The sequence below is a fragment of the Ixodes scapularis genome, unplaced genomic scaffold (genome assembly GCF_016920785.2).
Source record: "Ixodes scapularis isolate PalLabHiFi unplaced genomic scaffold, ASM1692078v2 PGA_scaffold9__187_contigs__length_104089568, whole genome shotgun sequence".
NCBI lineage: Eukaryota > Metazoa > Arthropoda > Arachnida > Ixodida > Ixodidae > Ixodes > Ixodes scapularis.
Genome location: NW_024609884.1, coordinates 25,351,509 through 25,377,541, shown reverse-complemented (window position 1 = coordinate 25,377,541; position 26,033 = coordinate 25,351,509). Strand labels below are relative to the sequence as shown.

Here is a 26,033-nt window from a genome sequence, read left to right as displayed (position 1 = left end):
TTGCATGCACGTGAGGCCAACTTCGGCAGGCTTGCTGTTGGGCATGCTTCGTCGCCCGAGCGCAGACAACGGCTGTCCGATCGAAACAGAAACTATGCCCCTCAGCTCCGTCGCTAACTTATCCCCAAAATTGTACACAAAATGTAACTTTCGAGCATGCGACAAAAGCAATCCAGTGGCACGTTCTTGCCAGGCCAGCAAACAAGGTACAAGCTAAACACACAAAAAATAAAGAACCTGAGTGCATCGATGCAAGACATTGCGAGCCAGCCTCAAAACGTTTTTGGAGCGCTTTGTGCAACGACTGAACTCGAGACAAAGAAGCACGCTGTGCGGGTTCAGCGTGCAGACATTGCCTTCTTTGCTTTAGCTCACTTCTCTTCACCAACTTTCTTTCACGGCATATTTTTCACGTACTGAGGTCCCACTCGAAAGAAGGCCCACCGATAGGAATCTAGATAATCAATACTTTGACAGCGCAGTCTTTGAATTAAAGATGGATTTTTGTAGTAACGTATGATTTAAACAAGAACCGGAATGTTGATGAACATGCGGCAGTACTTAGTTTCATTTTAGAAAGTACCATGTCTGCAGTGATGTGGGGACAATAACATTCGACGTCGTGCGACCACGGTGACTGAAAGGCAGTGACCAAATATAGTTTTCCCACGGCCGTTGCTTCAGCTCACAAAGTAACTCCTGCCGCGCAAAAACGTGGTTTCGTTTCACAGCATGACGGCATGGCTGGTACCCGGCACTTTAGCGTCTGAGCGTCTGCACATATTCGCGTCTATCTCTGAAAATATAAAAAAAAAAGAGACGAGAGACGAGACCCACAAGACGAGAGCGCGAAACGTGAGACGCTGGGAAAACCATGCACGACTGGGTAGACAACTGATGCACGGTACTTTGCGTCAGGCGGCCGCTTGCGCCACATAACACACGCCTTTTCAATTACAGTACTCAGTTTAGTTTCGGTTTTGAAAGGCGACCTAAATTGGTCCTTTGGCGCAGGCTTGGCGCAGATTACCCATATTTTGGCGAGACGTAGCAGGATGTAGCAGGGTTAGCCCCTTGGCGCAGTTTGGCGCAATTGGCGCAGCAATCACATCACTGCAATGCAGTCCTCTTTAATATCACTTAGGAAAACCACACGTCAAATATTACGACCTGGTTCTGTCTAAACGTTTCTTAAACGGTCCGGCAAACAACTTTAGCTCAATGTTGTAGCCAACATTGAGCTAAACGTCATCACCATTGCCCCCTTTTGCTTGTTTTTACTTCTCCGAGCGAGCATAGCGGATAACGTCAACAATGTTTCCTCTCGGCGCTCAGCGGTGTCCATGTGATTGGCGTAATGTGCCTGCGCAGCGCACTTCTCGGAAGCCGTTCGGCCGCCCCGCCGTGGTCTCGCCGTTACCGCCATCTCCTGCTTCACAACCGCCGTCGTCGTCTCACCGTTTGTGATTATTTTCCCTCGGAGTTTCGTCCACACTATGGACACCACGTGCGCAGACTTACGCCGCAGTTGTGGAGACGTCGTCGAATGTCGCGAACACCAAAACATGGCGAAGAAAGCAGTGCAGACGACACTTGCGCCTGGCACACATCCCCCCCAATCCCGCCCGTCATTGGGTAGATAATCACGTGACATTTCGTACCATGTGATGGCCATGTTCTTGGAGACCTGAGGCCAATGTTGCCGGACAGAGCCGAAGTTTCGGCTTCGATTTCCGCTTGTGTTTAAAATTAGATTTAAAAATATATATCCCACTTTTCGCGAAGCATACGACGCAGTGTCTTTCACTAGGGCTTTTTAAGGCAAAATCACTCATTATCCCATATCTTTGGAATTGAACGGAGTTGCCCTTTAATTTGCCATTCTGCAGTCGTGGACTTGCGCCTCTCATCTCGGTCTGGTGAATCGTGCTTTCGGAGTATGCTGGCTTGAATGTCCATGGCTCTATCTGTTCTTCCACCGTCGCAAAGTGTCGCTAAGAAGTGCGAGAAGTACTTGACAATGACGCTAGATAAGAAGGCAGCAATTCTCAAGCTAATAAAAAGTGATTGAACGCAAGCAGAGACGTAACCTGAAGCAAGGCACCATTGACGGCTTTTTAAAGCACGCTTAGACGTAATAAAGGCAAGTTTTTTTCTGCTGATTTTTCAGACTGCTCTATTACTCTGACATTTTTTCGAGCTCTGCAAAGTCTGAAAAATTGGTCGGCAACCGTATTTGCATAGTATGAAACCTTTATAGTGTTGGGAAGGCCACTCCAATCCTTCATCATATACTTGACATAAAAATATTAAATCTAGTCGACTCTGGCCATGCACAATTACAATGCATTAAAATGATACGACCTAGAATCTTTTGATAATCTAAACTCCTGCATTTACCAAATTATTAAGATCAATAAGAGTAGATCGGAGCACAGGACTTCATGCTGGTGCTTCCTATTCGCTGTTTCACCTTACAATATTCGCACGCTAAGTATGAAGTGCCGAATTGGCTGGGATGGCTCCTAGTGTCCGCTGCGGCTTCACGCAAGGTGAAACGCAGTACAGAAGGCAGCCAGAACACAGGGTAAAAAAAAAAAACTGTACAGGATAACCAGGTTTGACGGCCCCATTTTGCAAGACGGGAACTGAGAAGGAATAGAATGCCTTAAATGCTTCGAAAGTATTTTGAACAAAAAGCTGCCCTAAGTGAGAACATGCTCGAGAAATCAAGACGTGCACTAATAATCATACAGAACCCTGGAATCTGGATAGGACAGCCCTTTCAACTCTCTTTCAAACCGAGATGAAATAATCTAGGAATAAGAGCAAAAGCTTGCCGATGAATCCAGATCACCACTGTCATCCTTGAATGTTTCTTCATCGCTGGAACTGCTGGTTTGACTACTGGCAGGACCACTGCGCCTCCTCGAAGCTCTAATAAACAGAAAACCATTGAGCGGCTAAATCCTCACAAGACACAGGTGTCGTAGTATAGCAGGCTGAAGTACCAACTGAGGCATACATTACAGTGGAGAACAATTATGCTTTAATAATGTCCAAAGGGACTATTTAAAAGAAGCACAATGCTCGGCAAGTTCGCTTCACTTTCAAACAATGGTGATGGTAAATTTCAGCAACTCACAACCCATGCCAGGATGTAGCTCTGCCCAAGTCAGAAGCACTTCGGCTGTTGGAAAGGAGCCCCGGCTCAGGAGACACGTAAGAGCCCCGGTTCGGTGGCGACAGCATGTCCACCGTGACCTGAAGGGAGGCCAGCAATAAGTCACTGGAGGGAAGCCTTTCGAAAGTTGAGTTCATGCAGAACCCTTACATCTGCTGTCAACCCAGTGTCCACTGCTGCCAGCCTAACGAGCATACCTCGAGTTTAACAAGAATGGCTGCCATGCTTCCATATGTACCCACACTTTTATGGAATACACCCACTTCAATAAGCACTATTTAGTTAAAAAAGGGGCTATGTATAAAAAAAAAAGAAAATGGCAAAAATGTGCCACCATCCCAGTGTAGAATTAATCTCTTAGAGCTTGGGTTTATTTATCCCAAGTACTATGTTATTCCCGGGGCCTTTCAGCATAATATTAAGCTAAAATTTTTCTATTTAAGTTTAAAAACCATATTACTGGCATGATCAGGTACTAGAGATTGTCATAAGAACTAAGACATCTTCGAACAAATATTGATTTGTTCCAATGAAAATAAAACTGTTAGTCTGTTAATACACTGCTTATCAAAGGGGCGCTGAATTCCTACGCACTTCAACCCTCCTGTTGTTGTAAATAGAACTTTGGTTTAAGTTTGCAACACGAGAGCAAAGGCGAGCACTTTAGCCTGCGAAAGAAAGCAGAAATGGCAGTCCTCAACTTTCTAATGTACAACAGACATTTTATTACACTCTCATAGCTACATCCTACAATTCATGCTAGGAAACTATGTTTCCAAAGCTGAAATCACCAATGCCAGCTGTGTTGCTATCAATTGGCCTCTTCATGCACCATCAAGAAATGTGTACAATTTGGGCCATTGCCTTCAATGCTAGGGTTCCTCGTTGCTTTGTGTTGTACTCTCATAAACTACAGCACTAGTTTTAGCTGCACTTCCAGAATCCTGTCTAGTAAGTTCCTCTTGGATGAAACATAGCAATGACTTCTGTTCTGAAACTGACCATTGTGGAATCGCCTTCCTCTTCTGTCAATATTCAACAGAAATTGAAAGCCCTAACTTCACATGTATTCCATCTTGTGTCCCATATATCTATGCATATAATTTGTTTGCATGTGCTTTCCGAGAAGCCGGTTCGACGTGTTCGGTATTAAAAAGGTGTACTTGCTTGCGGCTTCATTTCCATTAGCCTTACTGCTTATGAAAAACAGTAAGGGGAAGTTTCCATTGGGACTAATTGCCCTGAAGGAAACTCCACTGGGCTAACATTTGCAGGCTTTCATTCCACACATCCAGCAGCCACATAGCCAGGAAGTTTTTACAGGTTTAGACCCATAAGCCCCAGACCTCCCTCTGGCTATGTCCCTGCATCCAAGGTATGTCTCTTTGGGAACCACACCTTGAAACATGGTGCCTTAATAATCACAGTATTCTTGGGTGCAAAGACAAAAGCATACAGAAAAAGATATTTGAGGACAACAAACATAGGAAGAAAACACTCTAAACTTGAGGAAAAATGTCAATCGAACATAAAATCTTAGGCACAAAAATTCACTTTACAAGGCAAACAGGTGTGGAAGTGAGCTTCGGCCTTTTGTAGCAGGTCTGGAAGCAGCAAACGTGTGACTTTGGAGCAGCTTTGGTGCAGTAAAAGTTATGCTTTGGAGCAGCTCAGAAGCCATAAAAGTAGAGTTTTGGAGCAGTGTAAGTTTATCTTGGAGTTGGTCAGCCAGATCAAACGTAGTAATACAAGTGCCAGACATGTTTTTCCATAAATACAAAAATAGCACAATGACAAAGCATCTCCATGTGATGTTGCCAAACAATTTAAAAAACATACAATTTCCTTATAAATGACCCAGCCCATAGCATCAAAAGCAAACAGGAGAGTGCATTTTATGTGAATGGCAGCTATTGATAACTGCCCTGTTAGCAGGTTGGTTCATCCTATGAATTTCCAATGGAAGGCATAGCCAACAAAAGAAGTATAACTGAGCCTCAAGAAACAAGTGTTCTGTCTATTTAACAACCCAAATTGCAAGTTCCACAAGTCTACTGAAAACAAAACTATTTAAAAGTATAATAGTATGGTTTGAAATAAAGCCCCCTTCTTACTGACTACACTTTTTATTAATAGGAAACACAAACGTTGCAAGTCCCTGTTCAGCAAACATAAATGAATTCCAATATTCAAGGTAACAAAGTACATATATGCTCAATCAGATAAAAGTACAAATACAAAAATATTGGAAATTTCAATTCAATTTAAATTTCGGTAACAAATCATTTTTTTATTATTTCGTGTACACCTGCAGCATTCCTTTTCCTTGCAATTTTCATAATATTTGGCATGCACATCTAATACATTTGGTTGGAATATTTCTTTAGTATTAATGTATTTATTTTTGTATAGACCATTTCATCCTCCCTCGCATGGGCGCTGCCATCTTGGAATCACGTGACGCGGCAGCCATTAGGTTGCTTCAACTTGTTGTTCCGCTCCCCCCTCCGCGCCTTGGCGGGTGCGTTGTACTCGTGTTTTTTGCCGCGTTTCACCGCGCTTTCTTGACTTACTTCGGCAACTGTAGTCCAATACGTCTACTCGACGACTAAGACATCACGAGGGTTCAAAGGTCTTTATGACAACTGAGGTTTGTTTACTAATAGTGGCGGAACATAAGAAGCGCGTATATTAATATCGTGCATTTAGTTTCGGAAAACGACAAAAATAGTCAGCGCAAGGAGGCTACCTGTATTTAATGAAAGTATCCTTTTTATTCATAATATATCGAAAACAGTTTATGTTGATTATATGAGGAAACTCGTGGAAGAAATAGACAACAAACGTTTAACTTGTATTTTATCTGAGGCTAAAAATATGGGCACGTCAACTTCAGGCGATTTGTTTGTTCATAATATCACACCTACATTTGTATGAGGGTCTCAATCTTTTTTCGCAGTATAAACATTCGGTTGGTCGGTTTATTTATGAAGTTTAAGAGATTTATAAAATGCTCGCTTTCATTTCGACAGTCATTTAAGCGATTTATTATCTTTCGATAACCAGATCAATTTACTTAATTTATTTTAACACAAACGATGGGACTTCCCGCGTAACTGCCACAGACAACTTAACAGTAGCGAGTTTTAGAATCGCGTGAACAAAAAAATAACGTTGTTTCTATTTCGAAATTAAAACGGAATTGCGGTTCGGCGCATGCGCAATAACGACGACGCCTTTTTTTTTTTTTTTTTGCGTATGCTGTTTTAATTTTTGTTAGTATCTGGGGTCCGCAACATTTGGCGCCGGGAGAAAAGGCGTCTGCATAACAATCACCCTAGTCCAGGGCTGTCGATGGTGGATAGAGGTTTAATTTTGGTGGCTGGCGACGCCGAAATTTACAAAGCGAGTCTGTTCAAACAAATAAAGGTTTGTTCACACAGGCCCGTGAAGTGGTGCCTAGCGCTAGAATTTAGTCAAACTTTCCGAGGTTTTTCTCCTGCGCCCTTTAATTTTATTTGGCCAATTTTACGGAAGACAAATGCCAGATTTAATTTGACGGGTCAGTCACATACATAATATGTTGAGTAAGCAAATGTTTCCATAATAATAATTTATTTTCTAGGGCAAATATCGCGAAATGCTGCTTATAAGTACTTTAGGAGGGCTGATAATTTAAGGAATTTGCTACTCGGCCTGTCAAAATATCCTCGAGTACTGAATCTTAAAAAAAGAGGCCGAGGCGATACTACTTTTTTATATAAATTATCTACTTAATTACACGGTACTTTTTTAGTCCGCGAAGTTCACTAAAGGTTGGGTTTCCGCGAAAACCAAACAGTGAGTAGTAAACTTGCGAGTTCATCTGTTCTGCCCGATGCAGCCCATTGCTAATGAAGCTGTCGATATGCTTCTTTACATTCCCGTGTTAGTCTCTTCATTAGTTGTATTTTCTGGAAGCTAGTGTCATCGGGTACGGCCGTAGACGATGGTAATCTTCCCTGTGCATTAGTCGGGCGTTTCGCAACCGACCATAATTAGCTACATCAAAGGAGTTCGTAAAAAAGCCCGCAATTCAGGCTCAAACACGTCTTGTAGTCCTCAAAGTGGCTCAGTGTCACTGTTTCATAGGTTGTGTGCTACAAGGAAAATAATTCTATCACCAAATTAAGCAAAATCCTCGTAAAACAGCAACATAACCGCGTGCACGTTCAAACCGAAACCAACCAAATTGAAGCAACCTAATGGCGCCGAGTGTGTCAGCGCCCTCTATCCGCCGGTGAGGCAACTACTAAAATGAAAAGGTCTATACTATGTACATAGTACTGTTCACATGTCATACACGGCTTGCACTGATGTCACATCGCATACTTTTGACCACCATGTAAGAGGACGAGAGGGAAGCTGCTTTTGTAAGAATTTAAGTGACGAGTTTGTTGTGTCTGGTTTCGGTCGGAAAGAAGGGCTCGCAAGGAGGTGGAGGAAGAAGAGAGTGAATGAAGACGAGGATGGAACAACTGATCTTTCGTCCAGCTGTCTTTAAGCTCCGATATTAAAATACAACAATTGGCGCAGTCGACAGGATTACGAGATTCACTATCAGAAGGGGAATGAAAACGTCGCGGCAGACGCACTTTCTCGTCTGCATTGCACGGAATGGTTCCGACCACTCCGAAACATGCGAAGATGACGATGAATTCACTTGCCTGGTACACAACCTACACTCGATAGACATACAAGAGGTCAAAAGTGAAACGAAACAAGACCCATGGTGTCTCGAACAGCAACAAGACACAGCACTGTCTCCATACTACAAACTACGAGAAGAGCTCTCCTGGATGGACGGCGTACTACTACGGGGAGAAGTGCTGGTGCCACATATTTCAATTCCACGGAGACTCATTAACTTAGCACACGAGTCACATCCGGGTATTGTGAGAATGAAGCAGCGTCTACGTCAGCGCTTCTGGTGGCCCAGGATGGACATTGAAGTAGAAGCTTGCATCAAAGACTGTAACACATGTCAGACAAACGACAAGACAGCGGTTATAGCAGTACCACCTCTCCAACCAGTGGCACTCCCATCAGCTGCATGGAAACAGCTAGGAATCGACATTGTGGGACCGTTTTACCGACTTCCTCCAGAATTTAGATTTGTGGTTACTTTGGTAGACTACTTCAGCAAGTGGCCAGAGGTCGCTTTTTGTACTCGAGTAACGGCTGAAGTTGTTTGCAACTTTCTAACTACGATTTTTAGCCGAAAGGATACCCGGACGTGATTGTTTCGGATCATGGTCCGCAGTTCCGGTCTAGCACATTCCGAGAGTTCCTGGACACAAGAGGAATTTCTCACCGTCGGTCTGCCATCCACCACCCACAGGCAAACGGACAGGTGGAGAGATTCAACAGAGTTCTAAAAGGGTACGTCCAGACTACGATACAAGAACAAAGCAACATTCGTACTAGCCTGACTGAGTTCTTAAGCGTCTACCGGAGTACACCACATGCGGCGACGAAACTCTCCCCGGCTGAACTGCCTCATGGATGTCGAATGCGGACGAAAATGGACATCGTTGAATTTCCAAATTTCGAGGAACCGGCTCATATCGAGAAGCAGCAGCTCCGTCAAAACATCGCCGATTACCAGCGACGGAGCAAGCAGTACACTGACGAGAGACGCAGAGCAAGACCCTTTAAAGGAAGCGTGGGAGACTATGTGCGCGTGAAACTTCCCACACACCAAGCGAAGGGAACAACAGCGTTCGGACAACCCGAACGAATTCAAAAAGCAGTCGGCCAAAATACGTTTGTTACATCTGGAGGAGGATGTTGGAATTCGTCGCGGTTATCGCAAGCATATGTTCCAGTCAGATCACAGTCACATGAGGACAACACAGGGCCCGGGGGAGATGCTCTAGATGCGGAACAACTACTTAGCCTAACTCTACGAAGGTCCAAGAGGAGCAGAAATCCGCTGGACAGATTTTCCCCTTAGGGAACTTTTCTTAAAAGGGGGGATTATGTAGTGTCTGGTTTCGGTCGGAAAGAAGGGCTCGCAAGGAGGTGGAGGAAGAAGAGAGTGAATGAAGACTAGGATGGAACAGCTGATCTTTCGTCCAGCTGTCTTTAAGCTCCGATATTAAAATACAACAGAGTTAATCTTCTATAATCTTCAGGGAGGAGAATAGCGATGTCTGTGCAAATCCGGGAGGCACAAAAGAGGATCCTGATAAGAGGGGTGCAAATCCGGGAGGCAAAAGAGGATGCTGATCCTTCGTCCCCTCTTCTCTGGCGGTCATTGAAGCGCTCTTTGAATGACGTCACATGCAAGCCATGTATACGCAAATTAACCTACAGCGACTTCTCTGCCCAGCCTATCCTGTTTCTTGATCAGAGAAAGCACCCTCTCACTGGCGTGATCATTTCATTTAACCGCATCTTTTATCTATTCGCGGTTCGGGGAAGCCGAAGCGGGACAAAACTCCCACAAGCACGCTTGCGGGACAGCAGGACCACGGCCAGAAAAGTGGGACCTGTCCCGCCTAAATCAGGACGTCTGGTCACTTTAACCATGGTGGACAGTAAACAAGAACTCCGATAAATTTAGCGATTAAAAAGAAAAATATGCTTCTTCGCCCAGTTTTGACGCAACATTTGGGCTGGGGAGCAAGCTTAGCACACCACTCATTTGATAAACAAGCTTAATACATCACTCACTTGTTAAAACATCACAAGCACCACTAGAAAGCAACGAGATGGTTTGATGTACCTTGTTTGCATAGTCACATTGCCCACCAAAGTACTTTTCCAGGACCAGTTTAGCAGTCTGAAAAGGGGAAACAAAGCAGAGAACCAACTAAGCACTTCCAATCCATTCAGAAACAAAGAGACCAGAAATGAAATGTGCAAGTACCTTGACTAGGATTTCTTTGTGGCCATTGATTCGAATTGTGTCCCTCCCGACGCTCACATCCCTCGTGTATTCCCCCATGCTGGCGTCGCCCATACTATAGCTATGGACGAGGGAGGGCTTTGGTCCAGAGCTGGTCTGGTTTTCCTTTGCGACCACCATCCCATAGTTTGGAGAGCCCTCATCACCCACATCCTGCCAATGGAAACGTAACGTTCTCAGCCTATGTCAGAGCAGCACTTGTGAATGCGAGTCAACTAACCCTGATGGGAGAGGCATTTCTGCGGATGGTATCTTCAATCAGATCTTTGGCCCTCCTAAAAGAAGACGAGTTGAGTGAAAAGCACAGGATATACTTTTGAACAACTGGAATGCACATTACTGTCCCATCACTACACTCTGTCCAGATACATGAAAGAGGCAGGGAATGTTAAAAGAACTGAAACTCACAAAATATTGTCTTCGTTGGCTCCAGTGATTTGCACAAGCCTGTCCCTCACACCAGGATTGACTGAAAGTTGCAAATGGCAAGTCAGATGCACAATGCACAAAGTGCCATCTCTAAACATCTTCTCAAGGTGTGGTCCACAAAATATGCAAGCCATCAACATGACACCAAAGTGCAAAAACCAATATAAAAAATAATAAACTTCAACTGTGGTCGACATTCAACGCAAGATTAAAGCATTGCAAAATCAAAAACAAAACTGCTAGCAAATTTAGTGGCCAAGACCATGCAACACCAGCAGGCAACACAAACGTTACAGAGCTTTCCTGAGCAAAATCACTATAATCCCCAAATTTAATGTACAATGTTAATGTTAATGTACGCAAGAAAAGGAACCCCAATTACACTGGTTGCAACAACTAACCACACCAAATATAGTATTTTTTTATGGCGTCGTAGCACCTTCGTCCCGCAATTGTTCCGTACACCATAGGACTAAGAGTTTGCAATTAGATAGGTCATTCAAGCAAACCAGTGTGTTATTAGCTTTCAGTCAACATTAAAATGGAAACAGGTTGATACTTGTGACAATCTGCTACACATACTCATACAATAGACCACCGTCCACGCTTCAAACTACCATGTGAAGTTTTGAGAAGCGGCGTGCGTGACAAAAGCAAGTAAATTTACCTCAGTATGATTACCGTTTCCCTTTCCTCGGAATTACATCAAATTGCCAAAAGTGTGCACACTGCCACCCCTAGTCATGAACTCAGAGGGGTCTTTCGCATGGCCGCAGTGTCCATTTTAGCCTAGCTTCATAAACAAGATATTCTGGGATAAAGCAAGGCCATACATAGCCCCCGTCACAACTCTTCCATGGGTGTCATGTGGTCAACCATTCTTGAGGCTCAGAAGTATCGACCACTTGCAAGTCGAATGTACATTACATCCAGTCTCCTAGCATGCCAGTTTTGTGGTGCCTACAGAATTCACTGCCCATCTCTTGGGAATCCTGCCTATGTCTAAATTTTGGAAACCTGCACAAAGCGAGATTGCAATCCTCAATGGTCAAGCGCCTAGCCAGCAGATCTAGCCGGCCTTGATCTACAGCTTGGTCAGTGGCCATAGTCTCCCAGAACCACGGGAGAATACCTCCATGGTTATCTTCCATGAAGGTATTCTCCATGGAACCCAAAGAGCATTGAAGAGCAGAGTAGAGCCCACAGAACCAGCACAGAATGAAGACTCCAAGAACCTTACAATGCCCATGTTGCCAGCAAAACCATAGTACTATCGGGCAAAAATTGTGAAAAGAATGAAACTGACAAATTTGGCTACTTTCTTATTTTGGGTTGCTCGCCAAGAGGATCATTTACAAGTTTCAATGCTTCAATTGGCCCCTTATTTTGACCTTCAGGACCCCATTCGGACAGTTTAAAGAAGCAAACTTTCCAATTCAGAACCACACAGCAACAACTGGCTCATAGGGCTTCAGCTAATCTTTGCCCATATGTCTCCACCTCCCTACCCAAAGAAAAATATAAAAACATACAAAAAGCACACAGGTATAAATCCGAAAAACGCTAATGAAATAGACCTCTTGGAAAATCGAAGCGGTCCTAGCGGTGTAGTGCCGTGCAAAGCATCTTGGGAATCCATTGATCAGAGTTTCGATTTGCCAATCTCGATTCACGACATCCCGTCACGACCAAATACAGCGCACGCATTTTCAAATATGCGCCTTTCCTTAAATTTATAATACTGTAGGTGTTGCCTAACAATATGAATAGAATGCTGGGGCACGTTTTTTGGGGTTCCCGACGTACGAGAGCTTGTGCGCAGGTGAACACAGGAAGAAGTGCACTGCGTCGATCATCCCATTTCATTGTCTCAATATCCTAGGCTTCTTAAATGATCCGTAACCTAGGAGGATCACGCTGCACTAGCCAGGCCGCCAGGAAGGTTTGGGACACGGCCGGTCACACTCCTACTCCTTACTAAATCTATGCAGGTCATTACAACCGCTGGAGGTCCACATTTCAAAAGGGACTCCCACGAAGATGAACGGATACAATGCAAGCGAGCGCAGACTTTATTTTCATGCAGTGCCGAGATGCACTACTTCATCAACAGGACGATTGGAATCATGCCACTCCTCTCCGTGGCCAAAGAGGTCCTCTCCATGTGTTGCATGGACTTTTGGAAGTAGTCTATTGCAGCATGCGACATTTGGAGTTGAGCAGAGGACCTATGCATGCAGCTTGCTGTAGCTGTCTGTCTTTGCCACACTATATATAGTATGAACATTGGTGAACTAAACTGGATTCAAAAAAGCTCTCACGAATAATATAGTCAAACAATACTGCATACAAAAATGTATGAATCTACACACAAGTTGCAGTTGTACACTTGTTTCCCGACCAGTTTCTCATCCCCTGAATTCCATAGGTCATAACGAAGTTTGATTTTAGTTTTATTATACTTCAAGGTGGCTTTAGAACAACCAGACTGACGAGTAAGGAATCTTAATTTATTTATAAATTGAATACCCTTGAACCGAAGGGCCTGAGCATTTCTAAAGGAACATTACCATCTTCATTCCTTGATATTTAATATAGATCTTTTAATTGGCACCACACTGTTTTTTTTTTTCTTGCTTGATTGTTTAACATGACAAAAGCAAATATTTCTACATATTATGGCATCAGGTATAGTTGGCTTCCTACAAACCACATGCCCCAAAACTGATTATGCCAAAGTAACTGCATGATTCTTCGAATTGAATTTTGTAAGAAGGCTTAGCGAGTTTAAAATTTTCTTATATCAGACCATTAAGTGAGATATTTATTTTGTAGACATTTTTCATTCCACAAGCATCTTTTCCAAAACTTCTTTGCAAACATTTTTACCCTGCAAAAAAAAAAAAAGTTAGCCAGCTTTTAAACAGACTGAAGAAAGACCTGTCAGGAACAAAACATTTGTCACCACCTGCACCTCTGTGTCCATCTCCTCAACAACTACGGGCAGTATTAGACTTGTAGTGACTGGCTTTTATCTGGACAAAAGGAGGCCAAAGAAAACCACGGGCCACAGACCCGTGCTCAGTTGGTCATATCAACCAGGCATCACGAGACAGAACACCAACGGTATGGTTAGTCAAAGCTCTGCTCATCTACATCAATGAACTTTCTCATGTAAATAGTTGTAAATTTGTATATACTATTAAAAGCGAATAAACATACCTTCCTACAATTGGTGACGCAGACGAGATATGAACATGCAACCTTCTAATAAAGTACTTAGTAAACCATATGCTAGGGCTTTACATTGCTAGCAGGAGCTTGTACCATCACTTCGAAGCATGGATTAAGCACGCACCCACCATACTCCTTTTCACAATAACTTGGAAAACTGTGGAGGCTAGGGCCCCGTGACCCAATAAGAGCGTCGAAGCAAGGCACATGACCCGACGTCATGGTAGCATTTGTGTAACCACGCCAAATGCGAGGTGCGAGGCCCGGAGGAACCGGCCGTCGCCTGCTAGCCAAGGGTCGTCTGCTCCGAAACCAACCAATTTCGGATGGACGTCCACTGCAGCAACGTATCCATCCGCTAGAATAGCGAGCACTTCAGGAACAGTTCAGGAGCTGATATGGTTGTGACATCACTTCTTTGGTTTAAATATAATTGAAACTCATAAATTTGTGATTATTTATTCTTCATATCTTCTCGTTAAGATGGAAGCGCGAGTTCAATTGCCATTAAAACAAAAAGAAGCCTAGAACTACTTTTCGTTGCGGATGGCGCTGTTGCTGTGGGGGTAGGGAGGCCCCTATGGCCTCGACCATGGAGTGTTGTCACGTGCCTTGCTCCGGCGCTCTTATTGGGTCGCAGGGGCCGCAACCTCCACAGTTCCCCAAGTTATCGTGAAATGGAGTCTAGGCCCGCAATCCACAGCGTGAGGTCCACTGAAACTATTGTTTGACCGTATAAACAGTGGCTATAGTATGACTGAGCCCCAAAGTAGAAAATATCATTCCAACTCACAGAACCCTCTATGTTATCCACTGTATAATATTGATTTTCGCAAGCCCCGAATTTATGTAAATGCATCCTACGGCTGCCAGTCTACACAACTCAAATAAAATGAGCATTTTTAATGCAAAAGCATTGACCATCCCATGGAGCGAGCCAACGTCACCAGCCGCACCAAACGGCAACTAAATTACCCTCTCCCAATGGAGCGAAGTGAAGTCGCAATCTGAGGCATCCCAGCTTTGAAGCCGCACAAAAAGACATGCAAAACAACAGCTAAATGAAGCCGAAATCTGATGGCCAGGGCCGTCACACGTCAGTTTCAAGGAGAGCCACCCCATGGCACTACGTGCCCGCGCCAGAGCGTGCCGGGAAAAGGAAGCTGTTGGCTGGCCGGGCCAGCCGGGCCCCCAAACCAGAGCCCGCTGGGCATACTCTGGGGCGACTGCACGTCCATGTTAGCGTGGCACGCCCGCTCGCAAGAACCCAACTCATGCTTTCGCATTCACAACTGATAAGAAGTGCTTAGGTGTACCTCGAGCCTTTTTTTGTTAGAAATATAGTTCAAGATAAAAAAAACAATAATGTTTTAGGGGGTCACAAATATTGCTCCATGGCTGAGCCACCAAAAATTGGGATTGAAAGTTGTCCTACATTATTTTCAATATGCCTCAACTTTCAAGATATATTTTCAATAACAAAGAATAGCAATAGCATTCTAGAATCATGCAGCCACTATGACAGGTAAATTCACAGCACAAAGGAACTTGACACAATAGGCAGATGGTAAGATGAAGCTGGCAACTCTTACACAATACTTCAAACCAACAGGCAACCCTCAAAAACCAAAAATTCATGTTCGCAAAACGAGAAAAGTCGGTTGATTTGATAACAAAGCTTTAAAGACAAGATGGCTCTGATGTGCAAGGCACAATGGTGTTCATGAAACAGTTCTAAAGTCCAACTAAAGACATGTCTGCAAGTATCTACTTCACTATGCAAACAGATTAAAAAAACTACTGCTCCATTCCACAACAAACCAAGCCAAGATAAATAAGAACACAAAAGCTACTCAAGGTGCTCATAGCTGCATAGCAGGTGCAAGCAGTTTAGAACGAGATTCACAATAGTTGCAAGGCTGAAGATGAAAAAAGGAAGCCTTAAATCAAGTCTAAACAAGGCAGAACTACTGCCAAACATACCACTGGTGGAATTCTACACCAACCTTTTCTTACACTGCATTGCAATTGTCGGTTGTTGGTACTTCAAAGATTTACCTCTGCATGTTTTGAAAGGGATCTTTTGTTGTGTAGTCTTTTTTTTCTGTAGCTTCACCTTCTAGTTGTTGGTACTTCAAAGCTTTACCTACTGCATGTTTTGCAAGGGCTTTTATGTTGTGTACTTTTTTCTGTAAGCTTCGTCTTCATAAAGCTTGCAAAATAAAAGAAAACAGCAAAAACAATAGTTACAAGGTTTAAAATTAACAAGCATGGTCTTTTGTCTGTGATAGGTTAACTACCCGAGAACACCTTTCAAGATACTGCAGTTTTTCAGATACTCAAAAGAATCTGAGTTATCCAGAAGCAATGACTGAATAAACAGAGAATATGAAATTTTATTAAGATTCTCTGATGAATCTGAATAATATTACACTAGAACAGATGTTGATTATCCTAATATTTTATATGGATATACTCTTCCATCACAACAGTAAGAAAACAATTTACTCATTGATCATGCTACCCAAAATGCAAAGGAACATGGCAACAAGAACCAAACCAATATCTTTGAAATGACAAAAAACAACCAAAGAGTTATGGCAGAGCAAACACACCCACATCCTGAAGAATGAAAGTAGTACATGAATGCTGCTCTCATGCGTTACTAGAAAAATGCTTTTTTCCATCACCCAATGCCAACCAACTTTGATGGGCTTTGCAAGTAAAATGGGGAACTTAATAATATCTCGAACTTTAGGAAGCTACGCAAACACCAAAGAATGGCTTTAAAATGATTTTGCCTGCCAACCTGCCAAGCAACTAACACCTATCTTAAAAAAAAAAAAAAAAATCTTAAGTGCTTTTTAGACAACTCAACACCACCCAGAAAACCACCAAAGGCAAGAATAAGACTCTAGAGGGCCTTCAGGAAAAGGCAAAAAGAACAAAGAATGTAATTTCAACGAACCACCGTGAGGCGCCTTAGCGAACTATTGGGAAACTCCATTTCCATTAGCAGCCGCAATCCTAACCATGAAGTAGGAAGCTACAGGAGGCTACATGATTCCACCAGAGGTGAAGCCAGAAGCATGGAGGGACGCGCCCCCCAACGACGACCAAAACCAAGAAACGCTACTGGACGAAAAAGAGAGCCGACTCAACAGCTCTTCTTTTCGTCCAATAGCATCTCTTGGTTTTGGTCTTCGTTGGGGGCGTGTACCTTCACGCTTCTGGCTTCACCTCTGGTGGAGTCATGTAGCCCCCAGAAGCTTCCTACCTCCATGGTCCCAACGGTGATCCAGCTTTGGCAGCAATTTATCCTAGCCCAAAACGAAGCAACGACCGAGAAGTGGGTTGGCACTGGGCAAAGAAGAAGGAGAAGGGTCTAGGGAGTGCACTACAGCTAGCATTACGGCAGCATGCCTGCAGTGGGAGCAAAAGCGCGGGTGGAATAAGTGAGTCAGTAGGCAACGCTGGCTACGCCTCGTGCGGTACATCACCTCGCTGGAAGGAGATCACCGTGTCACTCAGCTCCTCAATCATGTGAACGCGACGCCCTTTGATGCCCATCACTTTTCCAGCAACAGTTTCGGGGCAGGCAAAACAGACGACAACAGGAGGAGGAGGGTCACACCACAATACAATGTCACAATAGGCAGCTAGGCCACCCTTTGCTCAAATGCCCTATCATTCTTAATTAAGCACGCATGGCAAGTAATCGAGCAGTTCACTTCAATTGCTTCAATGTTCTACACACTGTTGGGTCCCTCCTATTTTACAACTTTTCATAGCTAATAAGGCTTCTTAAAAAGGTCTGGCCACAATTCGACAGAAAGAGAAAAAAATAAAAACTTGAAACCAAGTCACTCCCACCTTTTCCAGAGTCAGAGTTTCTAATGACAATTTCGTCTTTCAGAAAGTTGCGACCGGGAATTCTGAAAGAAAAAACAAAAGCATGTGCCAAGTTAATTTTACTCCCGTCTTGCACAGTTATGCGCTCGTCGGAAATCGGAATAACAACTTTGTCTCCAGTCCTTGGCCTACTTCGGTTTGCTTACACTTACTTGGCGGGTTTTCCAAACTTCCCCGAACTTTTGAGCACTTCGGTGGGCTGGAGAGAAAGCGGCGGTGATGCCGAGGCAGGAAGGGACGCCTGCTGCGAAGGCTGAGTTGCATAGGCCAGCTGAGTCGACGACGAGTTTGCGAGTGGTGTAAAGTCGTAACTCTGGGAAATCTGCATTGAAGGAAGAAAAGTATCCATTCACAGATGAAATGGGCCCATTTCATGCACCTATACTTTCAGCACTGCTGGAAAACAAAACAGATCAAAAGCATAACAAGAGGTCATCTTAAAGCACTTCCCGCCTGCACCAAGCTACATCGGCCCACAGCCCTGTACTCACACTAGCTGCCGTAACCTAAACAAATTGTTAGTCGTTGACAGGATAAGAACAACATACATATCGACCCACCTCGAGCCCACAGCATTTTGCAGAGTCCTCACCATGTGTGCGGACGTGAAATTCAAGCAATGCTACGAAGAGCAGCGGGATAATGCAGACATCAAGACCCCTCAAAATTACTGCTCGACCATCTAATCCAGTAAGTGACAAGACTGCCACAATTGACCCAAGTTTCTTTCACTTATACACATTCCTTTCTAGATACACCAATAAATCAAACACTGTTGATACAGAAGAGTTGTTAACTCTACTAAGACAATGCAGTAATAAAAATGTGTTGTTACAGCAAGGATACAGTTCCCTCATAAGGTACTGAATGCAAAATAATCCTCCAAACTATGTAAACAGCATCAGAAGACATTGCCAAACAATCACGGTTTCCTGAAGAGATTCACCTCATGTTCTATGTACTTGCGCTTGTAGTATTCTTCGAGATTCTCGTTGGACTTCCAGCCCATTGCACGTAGCTCAATTACTTCCAGCAGCCTCAGACGATCAATCACATCAAGCCTCTCATCCCGAGAGGCATTGCGCAGGGTGACAAAATAACAGTCCAGTTGTTCTGGAATAGAGCCACTCAATATACTGACTTGCATTTCCAGGATTTTAAGAGCATGTTTACTGTAAAATACCGTAGAAGCACCCACTATTAACATTTCCCAAATTTGGGAATTCTGCAAATTATACGGAATGTGCCCGATTTGACCGGACAAGCACCCATTTAACCAAGTAATCGGTGAAAGCAGGGTGGACGCTGCCCTGGTATTTTATGGTAGTGTTATATTCAATTCAGAACAGCATTCTAACTAATAAATAAATGTTAAAAAACCTTAAAGTGGCATTGAAACCCGGGTGTCTAGCAAATTATTCTATTAAAATTCCCGGACTTTTCCAGGTTTTCCCTGACAATTTCAGGTGAAATTTCCTGACCACTGTAGAGGCAGTTAAATATACAAGACCATTACAACACAAGGAGTTGAGCATTGTGAGGATCATCTTGCACGGGCTTAATCCAATTTGTATATTCCAAAATATTCGGGTTTGTCCAGTTCGGAATAAACGAGCACTTTCTTGACATAGACATCGCCAGGGAAGAGGCTACTTCCGGAAACACAATGAAAACACGACGCAGAGAGAGAGAGAGAGAGAGAGAAGGTGTTTGGAAAGGAATGTATAGTGCTGTAGGCTCACTCAGATGGGAGTCTCAACCACACACGTTCATAACCGAATGGCAGCATGGCCGCCAGATCACACTTTCGGATACATTTGGCTTAAGGCTTGGATTGGAGTCTGCGGCTTCCCTATATGTTACTAAATCTAGTACCTCTAACAAGATCTAGCCCAGTGTCGCGCCCTCAATCCAATCCAAGGCTAGGACTGGATTTGTCGGCTGTTCTCTTTGCAGCGGGTAGCACACTCAACATCAGGTGAGCAGAGCCGGCGCACCACTCTAAGCAGAATTTATTGCCTATTTTTCTGCCCCCAAGTCCTCAAGTCTTTGCTCAAGGCACTCTATGGCGTTTCCGGCTCATTTTCCCCGACAGAACTCGCCTTTTAACTATCCCTGACAATTGCCCGATCTTTCCGAGTAATTAAAATTTCCCAAACAATTCCTGGTTTTCCCGGTCGCTAGACACCCTGGAAACCTTCCCTTCCATCCCTCCCGCCCCCCCCCCCTCAAAAGTTCTTTATTTGCGTCAAACACTAAACTGTGGAGGCTAGGGCCCCGCGGCCCAATAAGAGCGTCTGAGCGAGGCACGTGACCCAACGTCCCGGGAACATTTGTGTCACTACGCAAAATTAAAGGCCAGTGACTTTACACCAAATGAGAGGCGTGAGGCCCGGAGGAACCGGCTGTTGTCTGTTAGACAAGAGTCGTCTGCTCCGAAACCAACCAACTTCGGATGAACGTCCACCACGGCAACATTTTCGTCCGCTAGAATAGCGAGCACTTCAGGAACAGTTCATGAGACAACCATACGCTCAATTCAGCCAAATATCTGTGGCAGGTGCTAATACCAGGCCACAGTGCGATTTTTGAGCGTTAACAGCCAATTACACGGCTGCGATCGCCAACGGCCACGGCGCTACAAGGAGAAAAAAAAAAATCGGCAGCGGATACGGATGTGACGTCACTTTTTTTCTGTAAATGTTATGGAAACTCATAAATTTGTGATTATTTACTTCTTATTCATTATATCTTCTCGTTAAAGGTGGAATAGTGCGTGTTCAATTGCCGTTAAAAGAAAAAGAAGCCTAGAACTACTTTTTGTCGCGGACGGCGCTGTTGCTGTGGCGGTAATGAGGCCCCCGTGGCCTTGACCATGGTGTGTTATCACGTGACTTGCTCTGGCGCTCCTATTGGATCGCAAGGGCCGCAGCCTCCACAGTTCGCCAAGTTATCATGAAACGTAGAATAGACACTACTAAAACTTTTCGTTCAGCTGCAGCGTAAAATATGTTTTGAGAAAAATGAAGTCAAACTGAAATTAAAGGGCCAGCACAAGGGCCTTGTGTTAACAGTTTGTGGCGTTTGCAGGAAATTATCAAACTTAGATGGCCTACAACCTGGAAAATATTTTGCCCATTGTTTTATCACTGCACATGACCAAAAAAAAGGGACAGAGCGGACTTGAACACCGGATACTTGACCAGCTATTTTTACTCGGAATAAAGCCAGATTTAGAGCCGTAACTCTTTTGTGGGTAGATGGGACCCTGTAAATTGTTGTTGCAGTAAAAATTTCGGCAAGCAGAAATATATTATCAGTGTCCCTTCAAATGTTGACAAAATATAGTACACTGCAGATAATCAAATCCCCGGGTAACCAAACTCAATCTGTTCAGGCAGCTTCTCTTGAAAAGCAAACCAGCTGAAAAAGGTACATGTCAACATGATCTTCCATCCATTCAGAATAAAATAACAAGCAACTGCTTATTTTCTTTGCACTTTTTGACAAAAATATGAAGTTTTTTCTATATTATTTACATCCAGATATATCACTACCTGAATGGACTGCTATAAAATTTTTATTAATAAATAATTGTGTAAAACACGGTTTAGAACAATAAATTTTATGTGTTGCATTAAACTGGGTCAGGAGATGATGCTACTACCACTTTGTACAATACATGAACACTGAAGTAAGATATGGCGAAATGTCAGCAAGTTGTCCTTTACAGAGGTTCAAAAGGACAATAAAATTCACGAAACCTTCGTCACGCCAACATTACAGATAGCATTGGCGGTTTCGGTTCAACTTTTTGGGGCATTTCCAAGGAGAGAAGGAAAGTGCACGCACAGCTTTACTGTAGAACACCTTGCATATGACCATTCCTCACTAAGTGCCCACCCCCAAAATTTGAAACATCTGGAAAAACATGCACCATACATATGCATGTAAAATTAACAACCGCACATGCGCCCATTCCCTATCTCTTCGCGATTATCTTCAAATTTTGAGTGGGCACTTGCTCGGTATTTTACGGTAATCAGTGCTCAAAGTGGAAGAGGGCACAGATGCCAGTATCTGATTGCATTGCCAAGAAAAGTTGTCCCCCAGTAGTTTGAAACTTAAGAGTAATTTCCTAATACTTAGACATTATAGAACCGAGGTTAAAGAATAAAAAAAAAAAAAAAGAAAGTTCAGGACAAACTGGGTACACAAGAAGCCACACAAAAACAAATATCTGCAATGAAAAAAAAAAAAATAGCATAATAGCAGCAACAAGTGCAACACCCAAACTACACAGTTCACTCTATCTTTTATCCAAGAATTATGAAAAAAGCAAACAAACAACCCATGAGGATTACACAGCACTATGAACGAATAACTACATACGGCATTAAAAAAAACAAAAAAACATTGGTACACGAAACAGGAACACAAAATAATTATGAGTTCCTGTTTAGCTGTACCTGATTTATAGCAGGGTCCGACATGTATATGGCTCGAACATATATATGGCTCGATCTTTGTGACCAAGACCACCGAGACATGCATTTCATATTCAGTAACCAATCATGGACACTTCTCAACTTTGCACCCATTCTCATATTTCTCAAGATGTCACATTATTGAATGTTTATGCCTAGAGAGATCAAGATTGTGAAACAGCTAGACTACAACATGTAACAAGCTCAGAAGGTAGGATAGCAAATAAGGTGTAGATTGTCACTATACTCCGTCTCATCCCACGATGGACTGAAGCCCAATGTTACAGGCCGCTGGGTACAATCACGAGCCTCTTAGAAACCATGCAATATTTTTGCACCGTCGTTTGCATCAGTGCGCCAAGACGTGTCATGTGAGGCGAGTTTTTCGTCTGCTTATTGAGCCCTCGCGGTGGCTCCGTCTGCTCGCTACCTGAGGACAACTGAAGGGATTAAAGACCGTTTAGATGCGATGTGGCAAAGAGAACCCAGGATCAGAAACAGTGGCCATTAAGAAATGAAGACGAGTCGGATCGGTGTTCGACATGGGAGCATATGTACAGTCCAGTGCGTAAGGGAGATTGGATTGGATTGCTATGGCTAAGGCAAAACAACTTTATGTCAGCGTTGCCAGCATGCCCTCTAACTTCTCCGAACAGTTGACATGTTTATGAAATATGGCATAAATGTTTATGAAACTAAATACCATGTACAGCGCGCTGCAATATGAAAGACCCACTGGGAGCACGTGGCCGAGGCGGTGGCTGGCGAGGGCGCTGCGAGCGCTCCAGGCAATTCCATTCTGCTTCGAGGGGAGGACACTCACTTGGGGCTGAGCACAAACTGATAAGCGCGTTGCGCTTTAGCTGAGCCCCGAGTGAGCGTCTTCCCATCGAAGCGGAACGGAATTGTCCGGAGAGCTCGCAGCGCCCCCGCCAGCCATCGCCTCGGCCACGCGCTCCCAGTGGGTCTTTCATATTGCAGCGCACTGTAAATTCACTTCAATATAAAATTGCACACTATCACAACAGAAAACCATATGCATAAGATTAGTGTTCTTCGTACTCTGTGTATTAGAATTTCTCTCACACTTTTTTGCAATGCGGATACAAGCTTTTCAGAAATAGTACTCAGCCCGCCAACCTTCGGGCCCTGGTTCATCACAGGATGAAACGGAGTTAGGACTCACTGTACTGCCCAAACGAAATGAAACACAAATGCCAGAACACATGGCCTTGGTTACATGCTGCACAGCCCTGGAGGTTGATAAAACTGCGGAGTGGAGAGGGGGCACTTTCAGTGATGTGCACACCCTCGCAGCCCCTTCCCTTCCTCCCACCTTTAAAGTCAAATTTGGGGGTTTTACATGCCAAACCAACGACGGGCATCTGGCACGCCCCAGCAGAGGACTGAGGATTAATTTGGACCACCTCGGGACCTTTTGACGTGCAACCGAAAGCTCGGTTACACGGCGCCTTCTCCGCAATAAGCCTCCGTCAGATTGCGGGCACCTCGGCCGGGATTCGAACCCGCCACATGGGGATCCGTAGGCCAACGCTCTCGCCTCAGAGCCACAGAGGCGACTCTTCCTCGCACCTCTCTCCACACCGTCGTTTTATGGCCTTCAGATAGGCACAGAATGTATTGAAGGCCATGCAATCCGCGTTTCATTCCGTTTGACAGTGCACACAATTCAGGGTTGACTCATCAGGTTTGAGTTTGAAAGCACCATGAGGCACACAAAAGTTGCTACTCCCAAGCGAGAAAAGCACGGCTAGAATTTTATAGCTTGTTAAGAACATTTCAATAACTAGTAACTACCTTTGAATGACGATTCGATAAGGGCTCCCCTTGACTTGAGGAGATTGCAGACATGAACAATCTGGGACAAAGTAGTCTTGTCCAGGTTGCCATTGTTCACAGATATGTGAAGTGCTTCCAGCTCGTTCAGTACCTCCTCGTCTGCAAGTCAATTTGGGAGTACTCAATGACATATTACTTTCCAGATTAAATGAAATTATGCAGACCTTGGGGCAAATGTCGAGGTACTTCAACTTTCTCAAGAACGTCCAGCTTACCAGTTGTATCGTTCCGTAGTGGTGCATTGTCAGTAGGGCTGAGTGTGCCTGTTGAACCTTTCTCCTGATCTGAATTTAGGTGAAGCGGACGAGGTCGTTCCAGTTTACGAATGCCTTTCATCGACTTGCCAGACATGGTGACCTACAGCAGTCGATAACAGATAAGCAGTGCTTAGGATGGAGGGGACCTCACCATCACACTTCTACACACACCCTTGTATCGAATGGCAATAGTACTGTATAGAATGACAATGACAATAGTATAGATAATAGTATAGAATTGTATAGAATGACAATAGTATTTAAGAATGATATTCCGCTACAGCATTCAATCACTTAACCAGGAGTCAGCTGAACGAAAATAGACGCGGAGGGCCAGATTCTACTTAAATGAGGTCAGACGCGTTGCAGAAAGTTTTTTTTTTTTTTTCTTCTTTTTACACAACGGTTGGTTTATTAGGCTTACTGTCGGGAGATAATCGTACATGAAACGGCGCAAACAAAATGTGATAAATTTCGCCAGCTCTGTTTTCTTTGTATCGTGAATCCTTAGAAAGTGGCGTCGATTTCATGGTAATGGTTCAGTTAGACGACACGCAATGCCAACATGCAGGAGCGCACAGTGAAGTTGACGCACAATCGTCGTAATGCATGCCAACACTGGCCGAGACCCAAATCACGGTTGAGTGGAAATGTTTTGCAGTCGTGCCTTCCCGAGCACCTCAATATCTGGTTGGGAGTATATGAAGCCCACGCGACCTACTCCTGTCACAGCGCGTGGCATTCTAAGCACTTTGTTTTCCCTCGACATGCAAACGAGAAACCTATTAAGCCAAAAATGCGTACAAAACAATAATATACTAATGCACTTCGTTCTGCTTTCTCATATCCACTATGCTCGAATAAAATCAATTGTGTTCTCTGAATTTTTGTTTTGTTTTTTCAAACGCGTGATGCTCTGACGTCCCTCACTGTCACGTTACCGTTGGTCACACCACGCACAGTTAGCCTCATGAACCGCTACGCGGTGCTAAATAGAAAAACAATTTCGCAGGGAGACATGACTTGGAAAACGCGCAAGCAGTGAAACAGTCCTTACGAAATAGTCCGACAACGCAACGAAAAAGTCAGGCAAACCTTGACCACGAACACCTCTTGGCTGAAGATCTGTAATGGAGGCTGCGTCGTCGATGCCCCGCAGTTACTACCCATCAGTAATAAACAAAAACAAAATGTATGCGTACTAACTAAATGCATTCTTAAATGAAAAAGTTTTAAATATATGATTTTTTTTACATCTTATCATTTCAAAAATAATTTATACGATGCAAGGAACCTATTTTTGTTTTTGCATTGTTGCCGGAAGAGCGCAAGTTTTGGCGGCAGTTTTGAACCAACGGTTTCTAAAAACCAATATCCCTATTTCGATTTTCCAGATTTGCTTCTCTTGTCATCGGGTAAGGTTTGATTTACATTCGCGCCATATACCTTATAACATAGATGACACTTTGTGGGCTCCGTAATATTGCCGCGCGCGCAGCTGGCCAAGTAGGCAGCGCGCGCGTGGTCCAACGGTTATTATGCCTGCCTCCCACGCGAAAAGTCAGGGTTTGATTCCTCGGAGCGACGCATCTTTTGTTTACTCCTGTAATCTAGTTCTGGTACATTCGAGAATCCTGTTGCTTGTTCGAGGTCCGAATGTTCTACGTGTCGGACCTTCGACGCTGATCATTCAACCAACTCATGTTTACAAACAAACC

General features: G+C 43.9%; 1 protein-coding gene across 7 annotated transcripts in view; it reads right to left on the bottom strand.

The window, feature by feature from the left end:
- Window positions 1-25,478, bottom strand: part of LOC8043949 (eukaryotic translation initiation factor 4E-binding protein Mextli) — a 40,060-nt gene extending 14,582 nt beyond the window's left edge. For 2 of the 7 annotated variants that reach the window (XM_029978599.4, XM_029978600.4), the window contains exons 1-13: window positions 25,373-25,454; window positions 24,274-24,415; window positions 24,017-24,157; window positions 18,658-18,824; window positions 17,864-18,033; window positions 17,673-17,734; window positions 17,300-17,371; window positions 10,545-10,605; window positions 10,357-10,411; window positions 10,098-10,289; window positions 9,954-10,010; window positions 3,146-3,264; window positions 2,841-2,937 (exon numbers count right to left, since the gene is read on the bottom strand). In XM_029978599.4, coding sequence (XP_029834459.2) covers window positions 2,841-2,937; window positions 3,146-3,264; window positions 9,954-10,010; window positions 10,098-10,289; window positions 10,357-10,411; window positions 10,545-10,605; window positions 17,300-17,371; window positions 17,673-17,734; window positions 17,864-18,033; window positions 18,658-18,824; window positions 24,017-24,157; window positions 24,274-24,409 — 1,329 coding nt within the window. In that variant the 5' untranslated portion in view covers window positions 24,410-24,415; window positions 25,373-25,454. Of the gene's footprint in view, window positions 1-2,840; window positions 2,938-3,145; window positions 3,265-9,953; window positions 10,011-10,097; window positions 10,290-10,356; window positions 10,412-10,544; window positions 10,606-17,299; window positions 17,372-17,672; window positions 17,735-17,863; window positions 18,034-18,657; window positions 18,825-24,016; window positions 24,158-24,273; window positions 24,416-25,372 lie in introns of all 7 variants that reach the window. The other 5 variants (XM_040500369.1, XM_040500371.2, XM_040208634.3 and 2 more) reach the window with 5 other exon arrangements.
- Between the last annotated feature and the right edge of the window lie 555 nt (window positions 25,479-26,033).